Below are 20,005 nucleotides of genomic sequence, written 5' to 3' on the forward strand. Positions count from 1 at the left end.
ATGGGAACAAAATCTGCAGCCATGTTCCAGCATCTAGTAGAAAGTCTTCCCAGAAAGTGGTTATAGCTGCAAAGAGAGCGATTAATACAGATGCTGTTGTATTTTTTAATTTTTTTGCAAATTTAATATACAGGCACATATTGATTTTATATAACATTGCATGAGGTGTTCACTACTGTACCAAAGTTTGGGGTCAGTAAGATGTTTAAATGTTTTTGAATAAAGTCTTTTATGCTCAACAAGGCAGTAAAAGTGATATTGTGAAATTGTTTTCTTATTTAATATATTTTAAAATGCAATTTATTCCTGCGATGGCAAAACTGAATATTACCAGCCATTACACTAGTCTAATGTCACATGATCATTCGGAATTCATTCTAATATGCTGCTAATTGAAAACCTGTTGCCGTTGATCAATTTAATGCATCTGTTCTGAATAAAAGTTTTCCTTTTTTTTAGAAATCTTACTGGCCCTAAACTTTTGAATGGTTGTCTATATAATAGTGTGCTGCTTCCTAGCCTGCATTTAGTAATTTATTCATTTAATTTTCCTTCTCAGGAGCCTATCTGAATATCTCTAGTACTCACTCATCTGGAGATGTATTTCCTGTTGGAGAAACTTTAGTGTACTACACAGCCACAGATCCTTCTGGAAACAACCGTACCTGTGAACTCATCATTACCGTACAAGGTACTATGTGTTTGCATGGACGTTGCATGGACTGTCTCATTGTTGATTAAGAAATGATTAAGGCATTCCACACAGCATGCTTTATTTTCTTAAGAAATAAAGTACTCTGCTATCATCTGACATTGGATCTGTCTAGCCAGTTAAGCTAAATGCTTTGATTTTGATTTTTTTTCCAGATTACACTGTTCCTATTTAAATAAACTAATTAATTCAGTGGCGTTAAAGGCTGTTTCTAACCTCAGGTTCAACCTGCGAGAAGCCATTTGTGCCAGTGAATGGGGATTTCTCATGTGCCAAAACAGAGGAGGGAACAAACTGCTCTCTGATATGCAGACAGGGTTACAGTCTCACCCAGGATGCCGTGCACAGTTACTTTTGTGCCAATAATGGAATCTGGGAGCCGCCCCGCTCACCAGACAGACCTGATTGCTCCCGTGAGTATTGCTTCACTCTTGCTCAACATTAGTCTTTCATTTTTCCTCTACTGTTCGTATTTTCCACTTACAGATTCAGACATATACTGTCTTAGACACTGCACAGGCAAATTTTTGTTTCTGTATGTGTCTCCTATGTCTCATTTACAGTGAATAGAATTGCAAACAATGGCTTTAAGCCCTTTGAGATGCTGTTTAAAGCATCCCGCTGTGATGACCTTGACTTGCTAAAGTCCTTCACGGGGGAGTTTTCAACTGTTCTTAAAGATATGGTGAGATCTGACACTCAAGTATATAGACATGTACATGTACTCTGGCCACATGACTTGAATTATATCTTGTTATTCCTCATTGTTTTTTTTTTCTTTTTTTTTTTTTTTTTTTTAATTATAATAATCCCATAGGTCCCTAAAATCTGCAGTGGAGATGATGTTACCTGCAAACTGGAAATGACTTTACCTGGACAGTGTCTGGAGTATAACTATGATTATCCAAATGGATTTTCTATTGGTAAATAATGGCATGCCTTTTCACTAGGCTGTGTTATTATTGTTGAAATAAAGCTTTTTTTTTAAACAAACAAAAAAAACTTAACAAATTAAGTAAAGGTAAATTGAAGATTGCTAGATTAAATACTAATTGAAATGAAAATAAATGAAATAAGTTAATATATTAAATATTAATTTTCACTGCTAAGATAGTTTTTTTTTATTATTATTATTTACCCCACCCCCCACACACAAAAAAAATGTTTTTATTTTTACATTACTTTCCTATAGATTAAATTTGTCATAAACTGTCATTTCTGTTTTCTTCTCCTCAGGACCTGGAGGATGGGGCAGTAATTGGGGCTCTCAGAATGGCCAGGACTATGCATATTTTGACACTGGTTTTGCTCCAGAGCACCACTTGCAGCAAGATGGTTCATCACAGCATGGCTATCACATGAGGACCAAACGCCATCGTAAAATCACTGGCCCTACCAGAGAGCAAAAGATACAAATCCATTTCAACATCACAGGTAGAGAAATACCAACTATTAGGCTAACTAGTTAGGCCCTGTGCCTAATTAACAATTAGTTTTACATCCAAAGCTAGTTGCAACTTCTCCCAACACCATTCCTTTTTCCCAGCAAGCATCCCACTGCCCTTGTCGAGGAATGACTCAGCGGAAATAGTCAGTCAAAGACGTTTGCTGAGGGCACTTGAGCATCTGACTAATCGGCTTAAGCGGACACTGAGCAAGCAACCATTCTCTACCTTCCATGTGTCGTCAGAGATGATCGTAGCGGACCCAAAATCCTTGGAAAGTAAAAAAAAAGCGATGCTGTACTGCCAGCCAGGGTCTGTTCTCAAAGGCAGGGTGTGTGGTGAGTTTAAAAATGAAATACATTCAATGAAATCCATAAGATACATTGAAAAGGGCACATCTGATATAGATTCCTGAGTAAAAATGCATTTTAGTGTTTTTGGGATAGGGTGAAGAGCTGCAAATGTCTGGAAAACATTTGTGGCAAACTAATTTGTTTGCTGCAAATTTGCCACAAATTAACTGCAAGTTTACCATTTAAAAAAAAAAACAGTTTTGCAAAGTCCCAGCCAGTTGCATATGAATTGGCAACTTTTTAACCTCCTTGTTGGTTTTGACCCATAGTGCAGTGCCCAGTAGGGACGTATTTCTCCCTGGAATATGGCGAGTGTGAGAGCTGCTGGAGAGGGTCGTATCAGGATGAAGAGGGGCAAATGGAGTGTAAGTCATGCCCAGATGGCTTCTCCACTCCGTACCTCCATTCACGCAGTCTGGCAGAGTGCAAAGGTAATCAGTAAGCTTGATTTATTGATCTAAAATGATGTGTCTGTATGTTTCTTCATAAATCGACTTATCACTCCATTTCATTTAAGTAGAAAACTGCTTATACTGTAGATGGGATCTCTAAGTGTGTCTCTGTGATTGTGTGTGTGCATACCTGCATGTGTGTGCATGTTTCCAGCGCAGTGCCAGCCTGGCAGCTTGTCATTAACCGGGTTGGAGACCTGTGAGTCCTGTCCTTTAGGGGAATACCAGCCAGATGTCGGCTCTCAGGCCTGTCTGCCCTGCCCTCCCACCACGACCACTGTCAATAGAGGGGCTCTGAATGCCAACGAGTGTGGTGGTGAGATGTAACAACTGAAGAATTATTACTAAAATGCACCTAAGAAATACTTAAACATAAAAGCTAGATTTATAAGAAAATTACCATTTAGTTTCTCTTTCTCTCTATCTTTCCAGTACCATGTTCGGCAGGTCATTTCTCCCGGACAGGTCTTGTTCCATGTTACCCATGTCCCAGAGATTATTACCAGCCTGAGGAGGGCCGTTCCTATTGCCTTTCTTGCCCTTTTTATGGTACCACCACAATAACAGGGGCCAAAGCTATCCAGCAGTGCTCCAGTACGTTTTTTTTTTACATTTATTCTAGTCATTATATTTCCCTTTCAATTTTGTCTCTTGTGCTCACCAAAGCTTTTATTTAAGGCAGCGGCTATTTGCACTAAGTGCAAATAGCATATCTTTTTAGTGACACATGCTATTTACACTAAGTGAAAATAGCAGTATTTTTTAACGATATGCTATTTACACAGTGCAAATAGCTATAGATTCTATTTACACTGTTAAAATAGCAAGATTTTCTGCTATTTATACTACTTATTGCAAATAGTGGCAATTATCTGCACCTCAGTATTGTAGTACATTATAAAACAGTACGCAATAATAACGTACTGAGTGTAAATTATAATTTTAATTCAAATTTATTAAATGGATGCCACCTTATTGGGACAGTAAAGCGCTCCCTACACTTACCCTAACCCTACCCGATACTTTATTTTCAACTTTTTGATTATTTCCTTAATTTTTATTGAAAATAAATGCCTTTCTGATGCGATATGAGATTTGAAAAGGGAGAAAAAAAAGCTGAATTTTCAGCAGCCATTACTCCAGTTTTGCATGATTCTTCAGAAATAATTCTAATATGCTGGCTTGGGGCTTGAGAAACACTTCTTATTATAATCATCAGTTTTGAAAATGGTTTTATTGCTTAATATTTTTAGGATTCTTCGATGAATAGTAAGTTAAAAAGAACAGCATTTATTTGAAATAGAAATCCATTGTAACATATAAAGGCCTTTACTGTCACTTCTGATCAATTTAATGTGTCCTTGCTGAATAAAAGTATTAAGTTCTTTAAATATCTTAGTGACCCCAAACTTTTGAATGGTAGTGTATGTGTCCAGATCTGATGCTGGGTTTGAATAGTTCATGCACGCAATTTCTGCGTCACCAGTGGGACCAGTAACCAGAATTTCAAAAATAATGGTTGTTTCCACTCGTCAATTCTCTGCTAAACAGCTTATTATAGGTAGGCTTGGTAAGTGGAAGCATTTTAACATAAATAACTGTCACTCTTCACCTTTAATGTGATATGAAGTGATGCTTTGCAAGACCATGGTGTGTAGAAGGTTTCTTAATTCATTCATCAATGGAATATATAGGTCATTTTCAGACTTTAGGTAGGTGTATGAACGATTTGCAATGAGAATCCAATGCACATAATGGAATCTGATTCTCTGTACACGCAGGAAAAAAGTGCCTCAGTGTGGAAAAGATGAGGATGATGAATGCCTTTGGAAAATGTTTTCCAGTTTTGACAGCAGAAATTCTCCTCTTTCACATCTTTTTTTTATGCGTGTGTTGTGCTTATTCTGTCTGTTTCATTTTCTAATTTCTGTCTCCTCCTTGTACTTTTTTTCCCTCTTTTCTCTTGGTCTGACTCAGGCTTTGGCTCTAGTTTTCTGCCTAAAGAGGAAAGTGCAACTTCAGCGCCAGAAGTTGTTGTGAGAAAGGATTATCAAGCCAGTAGCCAGGTGAGTCGTCTTCTCAATCTCAGCAGTTGGTACCCAAATCTTTGAAGGGTGTTCTTTGTATGTTGGGATCACATATAGTGACCCTAAAAAGAATTTGGACCTATAAATGTATATATGCCGTTGCATTAAATACTAAATACCTAGTGTCTTATTTTAATGAAAGATAGCACAAACAACATTTCACAAAAGTATTGGATCATGTTCCTAATTTATGTGATCCTAATTTAAGTTCTTGAAAAAAACTTGACACCATAAAGCCACTTATAGTTTTTACTTTAGTTCAAATATTACTAAAGAAAATTATTGTATCATTTTGTTTGAAGGTGCCAATTGCTTTGCTATTTTTGAAATGAAATTCATGAACTAATATTCAGATACGTTTTTGGTAAATAGTGAACATTACCTTTGGTTGGTGTCACAGCACCCTCTGGGGGCTGAAGTAAAACAGCTGAAAATGTAGTTCTTTTCTCTGCCGCAGATGTTCCATGAATGTCTGCTGAATCCGTGTCAAAACCAAGGCACTTGTGAGGAAGTCGGCGTTGGATATGTATGCACCTGTCTTCCAGGATTCACAGGTTTGGCATATTCTGTAGCCATAACTCCCTAGTAACATTGAGAAACCAGCTTTTAAGTTCAGTCGACTTATGGGAAACAACTTTCTAACCTTTATGGTTGCCCTATGTACTATTTTCTCATACTTTCTGTAGTTGTACGTACTGCAATGTGTTTCAAGTTGTTTTTGGGACAACTCAGTTGAGCCAGCTAAATTTGTTTTATTAATTCAGTTAGTCTGGTAATATACTGTACAATTTTGATAGATTTACCTCAGCCTCTGTGGTTGAGATGAATCACTGCCCACTTTTTCCCATTTTCCTCATTCATTGCCTTACAGGAGCCAAGTGTGAGAGCGACATTGACGAATGTGATTCTATTCCTTGTCAAAATGGTGGCTTGTGCAGAGATGGCATGGGAGATTTCCAGTGTCAGTGTCAGCCTGGGTTTGTAGGTAAGAGAAAGTGACATCAGCTCAGCTTCACATTGGGGAATCCCAATGTAACTGTAAAAGCCGAGTTCTACGATTGAAATGTTTGAGGCAATTAAACCCCAAATCCAAAATTCCTCTCTGTTGAGGGTTCTGAAACTTTCCTTTGGTATAACCATTGTGATGGATTTAGCTGTCTCTGAATCTCTTGAGTCTGGCAGTGGAACTACACAAGCTCTCATTCTCAGAACCTTACAGCACTTTTTCCATTCAGTCCATTGTCTCTCCTATTTAAAATGTGGCCATGATTAAGCATGTGGCTGCCCTAGATATGGAGAATTGAATTGAAGTGTCTTTGTTCTTTTTCAACTGTGTGTGCGTGCCTGGGGTGTTTTGTTTTAGGTGGCAAGAGAGGCAAAATTTGAAAAGAATATAATTGAAAGTACAAAGACAAATCAAAACAAATATAATGAAATATGATCTCAAGCAGTGTGAAAACTGCTTTTTTTTTAAGTAATATCAAACATTAGCCAAGTTTCCATCCACTTTTTGTGCTGTTCTGTTATTGACAAAGTAAAAATGCCTAAAAAAGTTAGCAATGTCATTTACATTTTTTACAAATTAAAAATGTGCATCATCATTAAAAAAGTGTATCGTAAAAGAAATCTGCCCAGAGACTGTGAGTAAACTTAAGGTTTAATAAATAGTATGGTAATATAAATTCTAATATGAATATTTAAGTACTGTTTGCTTGTTTATTGTCACCAGTGTGAGGTAAAATGATATTCCATATGTTTCTGTGTGTGTCTTGTGTTATATTCTGTCTCTGGAAGGCTTGATGTGTGAGGCTGAGGTGAATGAGTGCAGCTCTTCTCCATGTTTGAATGAAGGACTCTGTGTGGATGAAGTGAATCACTTTACATGTAGCTGTCCAGATGGATTCACAGGTCAGCACCTCACCTCTGCTACACCTGTTCTTCACATAATGTCATTTATAGTATAGTACATTAAACTGGAAGTTCTTAAATTGTAGCACACCAATCGAGTTACAAGGAATATTTTTGTCATTTACATCTAGGTCCACGTTGTGAGTTGGAAATAAATGAGTGTGCTTCCAGCCCATGTCAAAACGGAGGTGTCTGTAAAGATCTGGAGGGTGGGTATTTCTGTACATGTCCTCAGGGCTTCGCTGGCGACAATTGTGAGGTTGATGTTGATGAGTGCTACAGCGCCCCCTGTCTGAATGGAGGAACATGTGTGGATGCTGTCAATTATTTCAGGTTAGTGAGGAAGCCTTTGTAGAAACTGTTTATACATATGCATTAGGAGGATGATTATAATATGTTGTATTTATTACAACTGACATATGTTAGATAACAGACTTCGTCTCACATTTGCGATCAGGTGTGAATGTGTGAATGGATACAGAGGCAGACTATGCGAGGTGGACATAGATGACTGTGATCCAAATTTGTGTTTGAATGGCGCAACCTGCGTGGATGGAGTGGCCACTTTCACCTGCCGATGCCCTCCTGGGTTCAACGGAACCAGGTGTGAGACAGGTATAGAGGGAAAGAGATGAAAAAAATCATGGAAAATCATCATCATAGAGAGAAGTTTTACAAAGGCATGTTAGAGACAGTCTTTGTGTCACTTTCGTTGAGATTTAATTAAGATGCGTTCCCAGAAAAGTTCCTAGCAGCACATAAAATGATCCAGTAGACGCACATAGCACATAGAATGATTTAGTAGTTAATTTTCACATCCTGTTATAGAGAATATATTTTCATAGTTTTCAGATGAAATTTGATCTACTGTGACAACAAACTGTAATTTTTCAGAACCAAAAACTTCCTCCCCAGTTAAAAAAGGTAATTTATTACAATTAAGCTACAAAAACATTTGCTTTGAACTTCTGCATCTTTCAGACATCAGAGAGATGAATGTTAGCAATAAGAAAATCATTTATCATTTATTTTTATAAATAAAATTGTCATTTTTAAATGCGTATTATTCATTTGAGATTGACATTACAAGTTAACCACAAATATACTGATAAAAAATAATGTCATGAATGTTAAGATAATTAATATGATAATTACATATTATCTGCTGTCTTTTCCTTTTTATTCAAACAGAAATGCCCTACTCTTTTGATCTGGAGTTTGAAGTTTCTGGTATCCATGGTTATGTGATGATGGATGGTCACATGCCATCACTTACACAGATCACATGTACATTTTGGATGAGGTCATCAGACACTGTTAATTATGGGACTCCCATCTCTTACGCGGTAGAGGGAAGTGACAATGCCTTCCTCCTCATTGACTATAATGGGTGAGGGCTTTATTTAAAAGTTGCGAAATTTGCATTTGCATAACTGAAGTAAATATGATTACATTCTATGGTCTGTTTAACAGTTTTACATTTTGCAAGTTCATTTTACCTACACCTTACTCTTGTTTATCCGTCACTCTTTTTTTTTTTTTTACATTCTCCTCTTTTCCTGTTTCCTTTTTGTTTCTTTCTTACTTTCAGGTGGGTCTTGTATGTTAATGGCAAGGAGCGGATCACTGACTGCCCAGCAGTAAATGATGGCCTCTGGCACCATATTGGTGTATCATGGCGCAGCAAAGATGGTGATTGGAGAGTTTATATCGATGGGATCCCTTCAGATGGAGGGAAAGGATTATCTGTTGGCACTACCATACCAGGTTGACCTTTTTACCTAATAAAGAATTCAAACAAACTGCCAGTTCATTAAGGCACTATTATTGCTTATGTTGCTTCAAAGAGAATGTGTGTCCCGAAACTGAAATGTTTGCTCTATACTTACTTTAAACAGGAGGGGGTGCTCTGGTACTTGGACAGGATCAGGACCAGAGGGGAGATGGCTTCAACCCAGTGGAGTCCTTTGTGGGCACTCTTAGCCAACTTAATATATGGAACTATGTTTTAACACCACAGCAGGTAACAGTTTATACACGTTCCTTATTCTTACTCTTAAGTTAACAGAGTACAGAGTTCACTGAGACCGAAAAAATGAAAAAGTTTATATTTCTACTATTCTCAGATCAAGTCTCTGGCCAGTAGCTGTCCACGAGATCTGCAGAAAGGGAACGTGTTTGCATGGCCTGACTTCTTAGGAGGAGTCACGGGCCGAGTAAAGACCAGCAGCAAGAGTGTTTTCTGTGCTGGTAAGAATCAAGTCAAGACATATATTATTATTATTCAACCACTGCATGGGGGAACAAAACACTGCTGTCCTTGTATTGAATTTTCCATAACATTTGTGACCCCGGACCACAAAACCATTCATAAGGGTCAATTTTTCGAAATTGAGATTTATACATCATCTGAAAGCTGAATAAATAAACTTTCCATTGATGTATGATTTGTTATGATAGGACATATTTGGCCGAGATGCAACTATTTGAAAATCTGGAATCTGAGGGTGCAAAAAAATCTAAATACTGAGAAAATCGCCTTTAAAGTTGTCCAAACGAAGTTCTTAGCAATGAATATTACTGATCAAAAATGAAGTTTTGATATATTTACGGTAGGAAATTTACAAAATATCTTCATGGAACATGATCTTTACTTAATATCCTAATGATTTTTGGCATAAAAGAAAAATCTATAATTTTGACCCCTACAATGTATTTTTGGCTATTTCTACAAATATACCTCAGCGACTTAAGACTGCTTTTGTGGTCCAGGGTCACATTTCTAATTTTAGGAGACAAGGATTCAAATGTATCCTTATATGTCCCAACCTAATGCATATAAATCATTATAAACTTTGAGACTAATGGATCATAAATCAGTGACATAAGTATGTTTTTATGTACTGGTGAGAAAGTGTTTAACATTTATTGTCCACTGCTTTGGTCTTTGTTAGACTGCCCCCTGGTGGATGCTTCTGTTCCTCAACTGCGCACATCCACTAAAGCTGTAAATCCGGGCTCTAAGGTGCAGTTCTCTTGCAGTCCCGGGTTCTATCTGGTGGGGGAGCCAGTGCAGCAGTGTCTAAACAGAGGCCAGTGGAGCCACGCAGAGCCAATATGTGAACGTGAGTGATGTGAATGCACAGATATGCAACAGAGGACACACAAAAGCATATGTTGGCTGTTTAAACAACCACACGTTTAAAATGACCATTACAGCCACATTTACAATAATATACTTACACTGTACTGATGTGCAATCATACAACTTAAATTGAACATTTTCAAATGTAGATAAACACATGCCATAACACAAATAGGTGAATAGTTTGTGCACATACTGACATGTACTCCATATACTCACAATGTAGTCATTACCCAGTACTATGACCATCATTGATCTGTACCAGGGCCTTTCTCTTTATCTGTAGGAGTGGAATGTGGTCCTCCGCCTGACCTAGACCATGGGCAGTATCATGGAGAGGATTTCTATGCTGGAAGCACAGTGCTTTATCAATGCAAACCAGGGTTCTACTTGCTAGGGGAGAGTAAGATGTTGTGTACCAACAATGGTAAATGGATTGGCAACCCACCTGCATGTCTGGGTAAGATACACAGCAAATCAGGGAAAGAACCTGAGAGAAGCTTTCTGTACCAGAGTTATCAATATACACAGGTGCACCTGGAACCTAGAATGTCATTTTACATTTTGTTTGTCCTTGTTGTGTTGGTTTGTGCTAATATTACAGATGTGGACGAATGTTCTTTGGGCTCTGAATGTGATGAGCATGCTAGTTGTCTAAACACTGATGGCTCTCATATATGCACCTGCATACCTCCTTACAGTGGAGATGGAAGAAACTGTACAGGTAGCACAATCTCCTAAACTGGACATTTACAGTTTCCACAGGTTGCAGATGACTGTGCTTACCTCCCACACAATAACATGTTTGTTAACTAAAGAAAATTATTTTGTTTTTATTCTCACTAGAGCCAGTAAAATGTAAAGATCCAGGTGTTCCTGAGTTTGGGCACCGTGAGGGCAGTAATTTCATCATGGGCAGTGAGGTGGTCTTTTCCTGTAAGGAAGGCTATGAATTGATCGGCTCATCCCATCTATCCTGCACAGAAGAAGAAATTTGGAAGGGAGATGTCCCATACTGCAAAGGTAGGCCTAGCTTTCAGATCTGTTTATTGGAGCTATTCTTTGCCTGCACGCACTGGTCCGTTCAGCATTTGGGTTTAGTATGATTGTTTTGAAATAAATTAATAGTTTAATTCAGATAATTACTATTAAAATAAAGTATCAAGGTTTCCAAAAATTGTTTTCAACATTAATAATAACAAGAAATGTTACTTGAGCACCAAATCAGCATACTGGAGTGATTTCTGAAGGATCAAGTGACACTGAAGATTGGAATAATGGCTGCTAAAAATGTAGCTTTTCAATCACAGGAATTAATAAAATTTTTAACTATATTAAATAAGAAAACATAATATTTCCAAACATTACTGTTTTAATGTATTTTTGATCAAATAAATGCAGCCTTCCTGAGCAAAAGAGACTTATAAAACAATAAAAAAAATCTTACCAACCCCAAACATTTGAATGGTAGTGTAGCAAATAATAAAACAAAGCTAGCACAAATAACAATTACTTGAACATAATTCTTGATTTATTCTTCAGTAAAATCAAAGGAGTCAAGCTAATACTAATGGAAATATTCCTGTCGAAAATATACTGATTGTTATTGGGTAATAGAAACAAACAAGCTTGTCTTGGGATCCAAATGGTTGTAGTCTTCTGTGTAAATGTAATCCAACCGCCCCTACACACAAGAAATTGTTTCTCAATATCTCAATGGGAAACTGGCTTGATTATGGAGACATAAAATGTCTGTGCATATATAGGTACCTAATCTGATTAAAAAAAATTTATCAGCTTTGTTCAGTCCATGTTACTGGAACAATTTAGCATTTTATAATCCCAGCAGACTGAGCATTATCCTGAACCTCTGCCAGCAGCTTTTATGAGGCTTTTATACCTTGTCATCTCACATTATTGTTTGTCAATTAGAGTTGCATATATTTTGTTTTGGCGGATTCCCAATACATTCTGGATGCATTTGCAGTGATGATGATAATTACTGTCTGAAGTCTGCACTTCACTGAAAACGCTGAGCACAAGCTATTTCTAATGATTTCCACCAACAGCCCTTTCCTGTGCTCATCCCACTCTCCCTGAATATGGAATCATGAAAGGGTCAAACTTCACATACGGAAGCAAGGTGACTTTCAGGTATCACTGTCACTGTTAGATGTAGAGTCGGTTTCTAGAGGTATTGTATAGTGAATTTTAAAGGACCTGTTTAAATATGAAAGAGACTACTTTTGTTTAATAACATAATGGGAAAGGACAATATTTTTGTACGTTTGTGTGTAAATAACCTTTTCATTTTCTGCTCTGCTGCAGTTGTGAGAAGGGCTATGTCCCTCAGGAGTCAATAGAAAGCCAGTGTCAATCTGATTTGAAGTGGAACAGAGAGCCCCACGTTTGTCAGCCTGTTACTTGTGGTGATCCCCCAGTGGTGGATAATGCTGAGTATACCCTCAACGGGAAAGTGTACCTCTCCACACTAACCTACACCTGCATAGAAGGATACAGGTAAAGTCAGATACATTTTCATCACTGACTTTATGAAAAGTGTAGCAGGAGCAGTATACAGTAGGACAGGGGTCGGCAACCTTTTTTGTCATGAAATGCCATTTTTAATGTTCCTAGTTGATCACTGTGCCAATGTTGGCACATGTGCATTAGGTTGACGACCCCTGATATAAACAGGAAAACATTTACAAATGGTATGGTTGGTTCGTATACAATCTAGATGTCACAGGATGTATTGACTTTCCTGTTTTTTTGGTGTAAAGATTGCAGGGTGCCATGGAACTGAAGTGTGAGTCATCAGGAGAGTGGGCATCTCCTCCCCCCGTGTGTGCCAGAGTGGACTGTGGCAAACCTCCTCCTTTGAAGGATGCTGTGATTAAGGGCGACAACTTTACACTGGGTAGCAGGATCATCTATGTTTGCAAAGAGGGGTAATTAACCTCATATATGCATATTTTGTTGCCAAAGGATTTGATCAGATTGTATTTGTTTGTAATCACCAATAACTGATGTTTGATGTCCTATTAAATATCTTTTTCAGTCACTCTAGTAATGATTTGTAAAATATGTCTTATTGTAGTTACACCCTCCTTGGTGTAGAAACTCAAGAATGCCTCCCAAGTGGCAACTGGACTCATAATTCTGCCCAGTGTGTGCCTCGGTCTTGTGGACCACCACCCCAGGTTGACCATGCCTTACCTGACACTGGACACCAGCTTTTTGGAGACACTGCTATCTACTTCTGCGATGATGGCTACACTGCTGGTAACAATACAAAACTGTTCTGCAATGCCCAAGGTGTTTGGGCACCCCCAGATGGATTTGGCATTCCTCACTGCATTGCCAACTTCTGTCTGCGCCCCCCGGATTTACCTCATGCCATTCTGGACTCCATCAACAAACCAAAGTATGCAAGCAACACAGAGGTCAGCTACAAGTGTGAGGAGGGCTTTGTTCTCAACACAACAGGAACCCTGAAATGCATGATAGGGGGAGAGTGGGCACCCTCGCCTTTGGACATTGGCTGTATGCCTGTCAGATGCTCGAAGCCAGGCAGTATTGAGAGGGGTTATGTAAGTGGGAACAATTATAGTTTTGGAGCGGTGATTGCATACAGCTGTGATAAAGGGTATTTCATTCGAGGAGAGAAGAGGAGAATTTGTAAAGCCAACGGTGAGTGGGGAGGTGTCTTGCCCACATGCCAACCTATTTCCTGCCCCAGCCCACCTCGCTTGGCAAATGGTTTTATCCAGGTAAATACAATACTGTCTCCCAGTAATTCATGATATATTGGTACCATATTGATTGAAATTTTAGTGTTTTATTTCTAATTTATTTAGACAAAATGAAATAGAATTTTAATATTGATGCATCCCTATTAAGGAATATTTGCACATTTTAAGCAGTTAATTTATTGAATCCATAATTAAATATGTATGATACTTTTTCCCATAGGGCCAAATAAGAAAGAACGGCTACGTATACAGCAGTAGAGTAACCTATGCTTGCAATGATGGTTATCGCCTAACTGGAAAGCCTGACCGTATATGCATGGCCAATAAGCAGTGGTCAAACAACAATCCTCCTGTTTGTGTCCTCCTCACCTGCCCTACCCCACCTGATATCAAAAATGGCCGTTATCACAGCTCCATCTTTGAAGTCGGCAGCAAGGTGGAATTTACCTGCAACGAAGGATATGAACTCATTGGAGATTCTGTATGGACTTGTTTAAAGTTTGGAAATTGGGACAAGAGCGTAACCCCACGTTGTTCCCCAGTACAGTGCCCCGAACCACCTTTAGAGGAGAATCACCTTGTACTGCGTGGATTAGATTCTGACTCAGGCATTGTGGAGCTTTCTTGTGAGGAAGGGTATGTTCTCCATGGTGCACAAACTCTTCGTTGTACCCCGTCCCAGGAGTGGAATGACTCTTTTCCAGTCTGCAAACAAGTCTTTTGTGGACCTCCTCCTGAGGTTGCCTTTGGTGACCCATCTGACGCACTGTCTTACTTTGGTAGTGTGGTGACCTATTCTTGCATGGATGGCTTTACGCTCCGGAAGGAAGCTTCTGTCCTCTGCCAAGCAGATGGGAACTGGAGTAAACCTTATCCCGAATGCATTCCTGTTGAATGCCCACATCCTGAGGACATACCAAATGGAATTGTGGATGTGCAAGGACTAATGTATCTTAGTACTGCTGTCTATAGCTGTAAAGCAGGGTATGATTTAGCAGGTAACAGCACTGTGCTTTGTGGTCAAAGTGGACAGTGGATAGGAGGTGTACCTGTATGTCACCCTGTTAAGTGTGCTGCACCCAAGGAGATTCCTAATGGCTCTGTTAGATACTCCAGGCTTCAGTTTACCCAATCAGTTACATATTCCTGCCACAGGGGGTACCGCTTACAAGGCCCAGAAATGCTTACCTGCCTGGAGAATGGAGAGTGGCACCAGGAGGTTCCTACTTGTGTGCAGATCTACTGTTCTCCTCCAAAACCAATTGAGAATGGCTTTGTAGAAGGACGGGACCGCAAGTTTGGGGTTACTATCTTCTATAGCTGCTTTCCAGGTTTCCTACTAGTTGGTAATAATCATCTCACTTGCGAAGAACATGGCTGGTCAAGTTCTGAGCCCAAATGTATGCCTGCTGACTGCGGCCTGCCTCCGCATATTGATTTTGGTGAATACTTGAAGGTCAAAGAACCATCAGGAGAAGACGACGCACTTACAAGCCAGCATTTACCTGTGGACGGCAGCTTTTTACATGGTTCCCTGGTTCAATATAATTGTCATTCTGGATATGAAATGAAAGGTGACATCACGTTGATGTGCCAAGAACATGGCACATGGAATGGGACTGCCCCTGTGTGTGCTCCAGCACAATGTGAGACTCCACCCAGCCCTGAATATGGATCAGTTATGGTAACAGATAGCGCACTTGGCAGCCTTGCGGAGTACAGTTGCGAGGATGGTTACGAACTCAATGGACAGACCATTCGACAGTGCATTTCTGGGAAGCAGTGGAGCGATGACGCTCCTCGCTGTTTGCCCATCTCTTGTGGTAATCCTGGAGGCATTGCAAATGGTGAGGTGATTGGAAAATCCTTTCACTTCAAGGCGCTTATTCACTATGAGTGCCATAAAGGGTTTGTCCTTGAGGGCGTTGAAATTAGAACTTGCCAGGTTGATGGGAAATGGGACAGCAAAGCTCCATCATGTAGAGCAATCTCCTGTGGGCGCCCTGTTGTATCAAAGGATGTTTTAGTAGGAGGAGACGACTATACATTTGGAAAGAGGTTGTTGTTCAGCTGCAATCTCGGCTTCATCCTACAGGGAGCACCGACCAGTGTTTGTTTAGCCAATGGCAGTTGGAGTGAGGCTCCTCCAAAGTGCCTCCCAGCCAACTGTGGTCAACCACCAGTAATTGAAAATGGCCGAGTAACAGGCACGGATTATGGTTACAATGGCATGGTTAGGTATGCTTGTGACATTGGATACGTCTTGACAGGAAATCCTACACTAATATGCAGAGCTGATGGACTATGGGATGACCCTCCTCCGCGGTGTGACATAGTCAATTGTGACCCACCTGAGGACATTAGCCATGGTTACCTGAATGGATCAAGCTTTAATTTTGATGATGTTGTGGAGTATATCTGCTTCCCAGGCTATGAGATTTTTGGCAGTCCAGTTTTGCGATGTGCTGCCGAGGGTGTCTGGCTGGGGCAAGTTCCAGAATGCCGACCTTGTGTTTGCAGTCCCCCAGTTCTGAAGTACGGTGCTATTCTCGGCCGAGACCACACCTGTGGTGCAAGCATCTGGTTCCGATGTGATGAAGGCTACAAAATTCTTGGACCCACAGAGGCCATATGCGACAAGGGTGGAGTGTGGAGTCCAGGAGTACCCATCTGCACCAGAGGGAGATGTTCCAGCCCTCCTCCAGCTGTTCCTAATGCTGTCGTACAGGGCAGTGCTGCCCACTCCATTGACACGGTCACTTACAGTTGTAGGCCAGGATATCATTTGAAAGGTTTTCCCCATCTTTCCTGTGGAAGGTTGGGCAGATGGGGAGAGCCAAACCTGAACTGTGAACCTGTTTCTTGTGGAGTGCCTCCTCTTGTTCCAAATGCAGATACTACTGGAGTGGTGTTGACCTATGGCAGCAAAGCTCAGTACAGGTAATTTGATATAACAGAAACATCCAATAAAAACTAAGTAGAAATGAAAATGCTGAGGTGCTTTAAACTGAACATTTACACCTGACACAGGTGTAAAGAAGGCTTTAAGTTGGCAACAAAGACAGACTCAATAACCTGTCAAAGTGATGGCACCTGGTCCAAGCACAGCGTCAGATGTCGACCTTCACCCTGCAGCCTGCCTGCTAACCTCACCCATGTAGTCATCACAGGCAAGCAGCTCACACCTGTAGGGGGAACAATCATTATCTCCTGTAGACCAGGGTACTATCTTGAGGGACCTGGATTATCTGAATGTTCAGTAAGTTAGATGTCAAGATGATCATTTTTGTGGACACTCTTTGCTTCATTTGATGATAATTTTGTCTAATGATATCTCTGGATGTTATTTCACCTTTTATTTGATCCAGGTCTCTGGCAAATGGTCTCCACCTTTCTCTTCCAAGTCTTGTGTACCTGTTATTTGTGAGAAGCCTCTCCCCATTATCAATGGCTTGGTTGAGGGCAAGAGCTACAATTATGGAGATGTTATTAGCTATACTTGTCTACCAGGTTTTGATCTACAGGTACAATATTTTTATCCATCTATTTTCACATAGCTTGTCCTATGTAAGGTTGCAGGGATGCTAGAGCCTATCCCAGTGTCTCAGGTCATAGGCAGGGAAACACTGAAAAAATGGCCAGTTGAACACAGGCATTAGACCTTATGTAGTTAAATAAATTCAGCGTCAACAAAGCTTATATTATTTTGTAACAAAACTAATGCCATATTCCCTCCAAATCATTGTCCAATGAATGTGTTTCTAATAAAGATGAATAACAGAAAACCAAGAGAATGTATGATGTATTCTTATTTCTCGTCATCCAGGGCGATTCTGTTCAGACATGTCAAGATGGTAAAACCTGGAGTGGAACTCAGCCAGTGTGTGCTGGTAAGACTTTTTCACAACGCAAAGCATGCTATGGTAGTTAGAAAATTAATTTATTATTAATATTATAATCAAAATCGTTCTGCTTGATTTCTAAACTCATCTTTTGTCTCTTGTTTTTAGCTGTGTCATGTGGTCCTCCACCAGTAGTTCCCCATGCAGTTACTGTGTCCAGTGGTCAGACATACCAAAGTATTGTGAGTTATACGTGTCATCCAGGGCTGAGTTTGTTTGGTTCACAGAACCTCACTTGTCAAGCAGATGGAAAATGGAGCTTACCTACACCATCATGTGAATGTAAGAATACATAAACTGTCACTCATTAGTTTTTAAATAAGTGTAGTCTTTCAGTGTTCCTTTGTTTAACCTTTTGTATTATTTTCTCCTCCTTTCTCTTTTTCACAAATGTACATCTACACAAACTATCAGTTCCAGATGGCTGTGAGAGGATAACAGACTTATTGAATGGAAAAGTGCAGGAGCACAACCTGTCCAGCGGACGCGCTCTTGAGTTCCACTGTGACAAAGGCTACACACTGCAGGGAGAGTCTATCATCATGTGTGTGGGAAACGGCTCCTGGAGTTCACCTTTCCCTGTTTGTATATGTATGTCATGCACTATGATTTCCAATACACACTTGTTCATTGACTTTTAAATACAAGTATTTTAAATGCCCCCCTTAAAAAGATTAGAGTAAAAAATTGTCTTAGCTCTTGGTTCAGTCCAGATCTGTCAGAGCTCATTCGCCAAATGGCGTAGAGCAAAAACTCTGAATAATATCTCTGACTGGCAAACATATAGGGCTATAGGAAATAAATGTACTCAGTCTATTAGTCAGGCAAAATCGAGTTATTTTAAACACCATTTGACTGTTAATGGTCCTGATCCCTGAAAATTTTGGAATACCATCAAATCCTGTAGCTCAAACAGTAGAGCATGGCGCTAGCAATGCCAAGGTCATGGGTTCGATGCCCAGGGAAAGCAAGAGCTGATAAAATGTAATGCAATGTAAGTCGCTTGCGTCTGCTAAATGCATAAATGTAAATTAATAATTCTGGTACTTCTAATTGTTCTCTTGTTAATTTGGCATATGTTATGCATTCACCTGTCTTAGGTCCCCCCTCTTTCTCTTTTCAGTTGATACAAGAGTTTGAGGTACTTGGAGAATTGCTCAACCTGGATAATAATAAATCTGCTGGACTGGATGAATTAGATCCAGTATTTTAAAAGAAATCAGCTCATATTATTGCAGCACCTATCACTTGCATTTGTAATCTTTCTCTCCAAACTGGTGCTTTCCTGAGGGACTGGAAATGTGCTGCTGTAACCCCACTTTTTAAAGGGGGTCATAACTCAGATCTAAATTGTTATAGACCAAATAACAATTAATCTAATTAATCTAATATTTTAGATAAACATTTCGCCCTGTTTATCTAAAATATTAGAGAAGTTGGTCAACAAGCAGCTTGTGCACCATTTGGAGACTTACAATGTTCTTAATCAGTTTCAGTCTGGCTTCAGATCCAGCCATAGTTGTGTTACCGCTTCACTTAAGGTTCTTAATGACATTATATGTGCCATTGCCACTGATTTATACGCTGATGACACTATTATTTACACATTCAGTTCTTCCTTGATCTCTGCATTATCTTTATTGCAGGCCAGTTTTCCTCGCATCCAGCATGCTTTCTCTAGTCTTCAATTAGTTTTAAATACAACTAAAACAAAATGCATGGGTTTCAACAGAAATCTATTACATGTTGAAAATCGGCCTAAAATTTTTTCATTGGATGGCTCTGAGATCGATTATGTTGAATGCTACAAATATCTTGGTATCTGGCTTGATAGAAAATTGTCATTTGAAAATGTATTGCTCAGAAAGGTTAAATCTCGTATTGGTTTTCTTTATCGTAACAAATCTTCTTTCACACATTCTTCAAAACGGTTTTTGGTTAAAATGACAGTGCTTCCCATTTTGGATTACGGTGATGTAGTTTACAGGTCTGCTTCAAAAACTCTCCTTCATAAACTGGATGTTATTTACCATGCTGCAATCCGCTTTGTGACTGAAGCTTCATTTAACACTCACCATTGCCACTTGTATTCTTTATTGAACTGGCCTTCTCTTCATTCTCGTAGACAAATTCATTGGTTTCTGTTCATTTATAAAACTCTTATTGGGAAAGATCCATCATATTTACAGTCACTTCTTAATATTCATAATACAAGTCGTAATCTGCGCTCTAGTAGTTTCATTCAT

At 39.4% G+C, this 20,005-nt stretch overlaps 1 protein-coding gene across 2 annotated transcripts in view; it reads left to right on the forward strand.

The window, feature by feature from the left end:
• svep1 (sushi, von Willebrand factor type A, EGF and pentraxin domain containing 1) overlaps positions 1–20,005 on the forward strand; it is a 69,435-nt gene that overhangs the window by 40,118 nt on the left and 9,312 nt on the right. For both annotated transcript variants that reach the window (XM_079442593.1, XM_079442594.1), the window contains exons 11-43: positions 560–691; positions 934–1,125; positions 1,276–1,397; positions 1,530–1,635; positions 1,949–2,146; positions 2,259–2,495; positions 2,780–2,941; positions 3,117–3,278; positions 3,395–3,556; positions 4,940–5,028; positions 5,507–5,603; positions 5,921–6,034; positions 6,844–6,957; positions 7,089–7,290; positions 7,415–7,572; positions 8,149–8,347; positions 8,549–8,724; positions 8,856–8,980; positions 9,084–9,207; positions 9,912–10,082; positions 10,389–10,562; positions 10,707–10,826; positions 10,949–11,125; positions 12,172–12,256; positions 12,431–12,622; positions 12,886–13,053; positions 13,203–13,875; positions 14,078–16,797; positions 16,888–17,116; positions 17,226–17,381; positions 17,684–17,747; positions 17,868–18,041; positions 18,174–18,350. In XM_079442593.1, coding sequence (XP_079298719.1) covers positions 560–691; positions 934–1,125; positions 1,276–1,397; positions 1,530–1,635; positions 1,949–2,146; positions 2,259–2,495; positions 2,780–2,941; positions 3,117–3,278; positions 3,395–3,556; positions 4,940–5,028; positions 5,507–5,603; positions 5,921–6,034; positions 6,844–6,957; positions 7,089–7,290; positions 7,415–7,572; positions 8,149–8,347; positions 8,549–8,724; positions 8,856–8,980; positions 9,084–9,207; positions 9,912–10,082; positions 10,389–10,562; positions 10,707–10,826; positions 10,949–11,125; positions 12,172–12,256; positions 12,431–12,622; positions 12,886–13,053; positions 13,203–13,875; positions 14,078–16,797; positions 16,888–17,116; positions 17,226–17,381; positions 17,684–17,747; positions 17,868–18,041; positions 18,174–18,350 — 8,151 coding nt within the window. The remainder of the gene's footprint in view (positions 1–559; positions 692–933; positions 1,126–1,275; positions 1,398–1,529; positions 1,636–1,948; positions 2,147–2,258; positions 2,496–2,779; positions 2,942–3,116; positions 3,279–3,394; positions 3,557–4,939; positions 5,029–5,506; positions 5,604–5,920; positions 6,035–6,843; positions 6,958–7,088; positions 7,291–7,414; positions 7,573–8,148; positions 8,348–8,548; positions 8,725–8,855; positions 8,981–9,083; positions 9,208–9,911; positions 10,083–10,388; positions 10,563–10,706; positions 10,827–10,948; positions 11,126–12,171; positions 12,257–12,430; positions 12,623–12,885; positions 13,054–13,202; positions 13,876–14,077; positions 16,798–16,887; positions 17,117–17,225; positions 17,382–17,683; positions 17,748–17,867; positions 18,042–18,173; positions 18,351–20,005) is intronic.

The sequence above is a fragment of the Barbus barbus genome (genome assembly GCF_936440315.1).
Source record: "Barbus barbus genome assembly, chromosome: 2".
In the NCBI taxonomy this organism is placed as follows: Eukaryota; Metazoa; Chordata; class Actinopteri; order Cypriniformes; family Cyprinidae; genus Barbus; species Barbus barbus.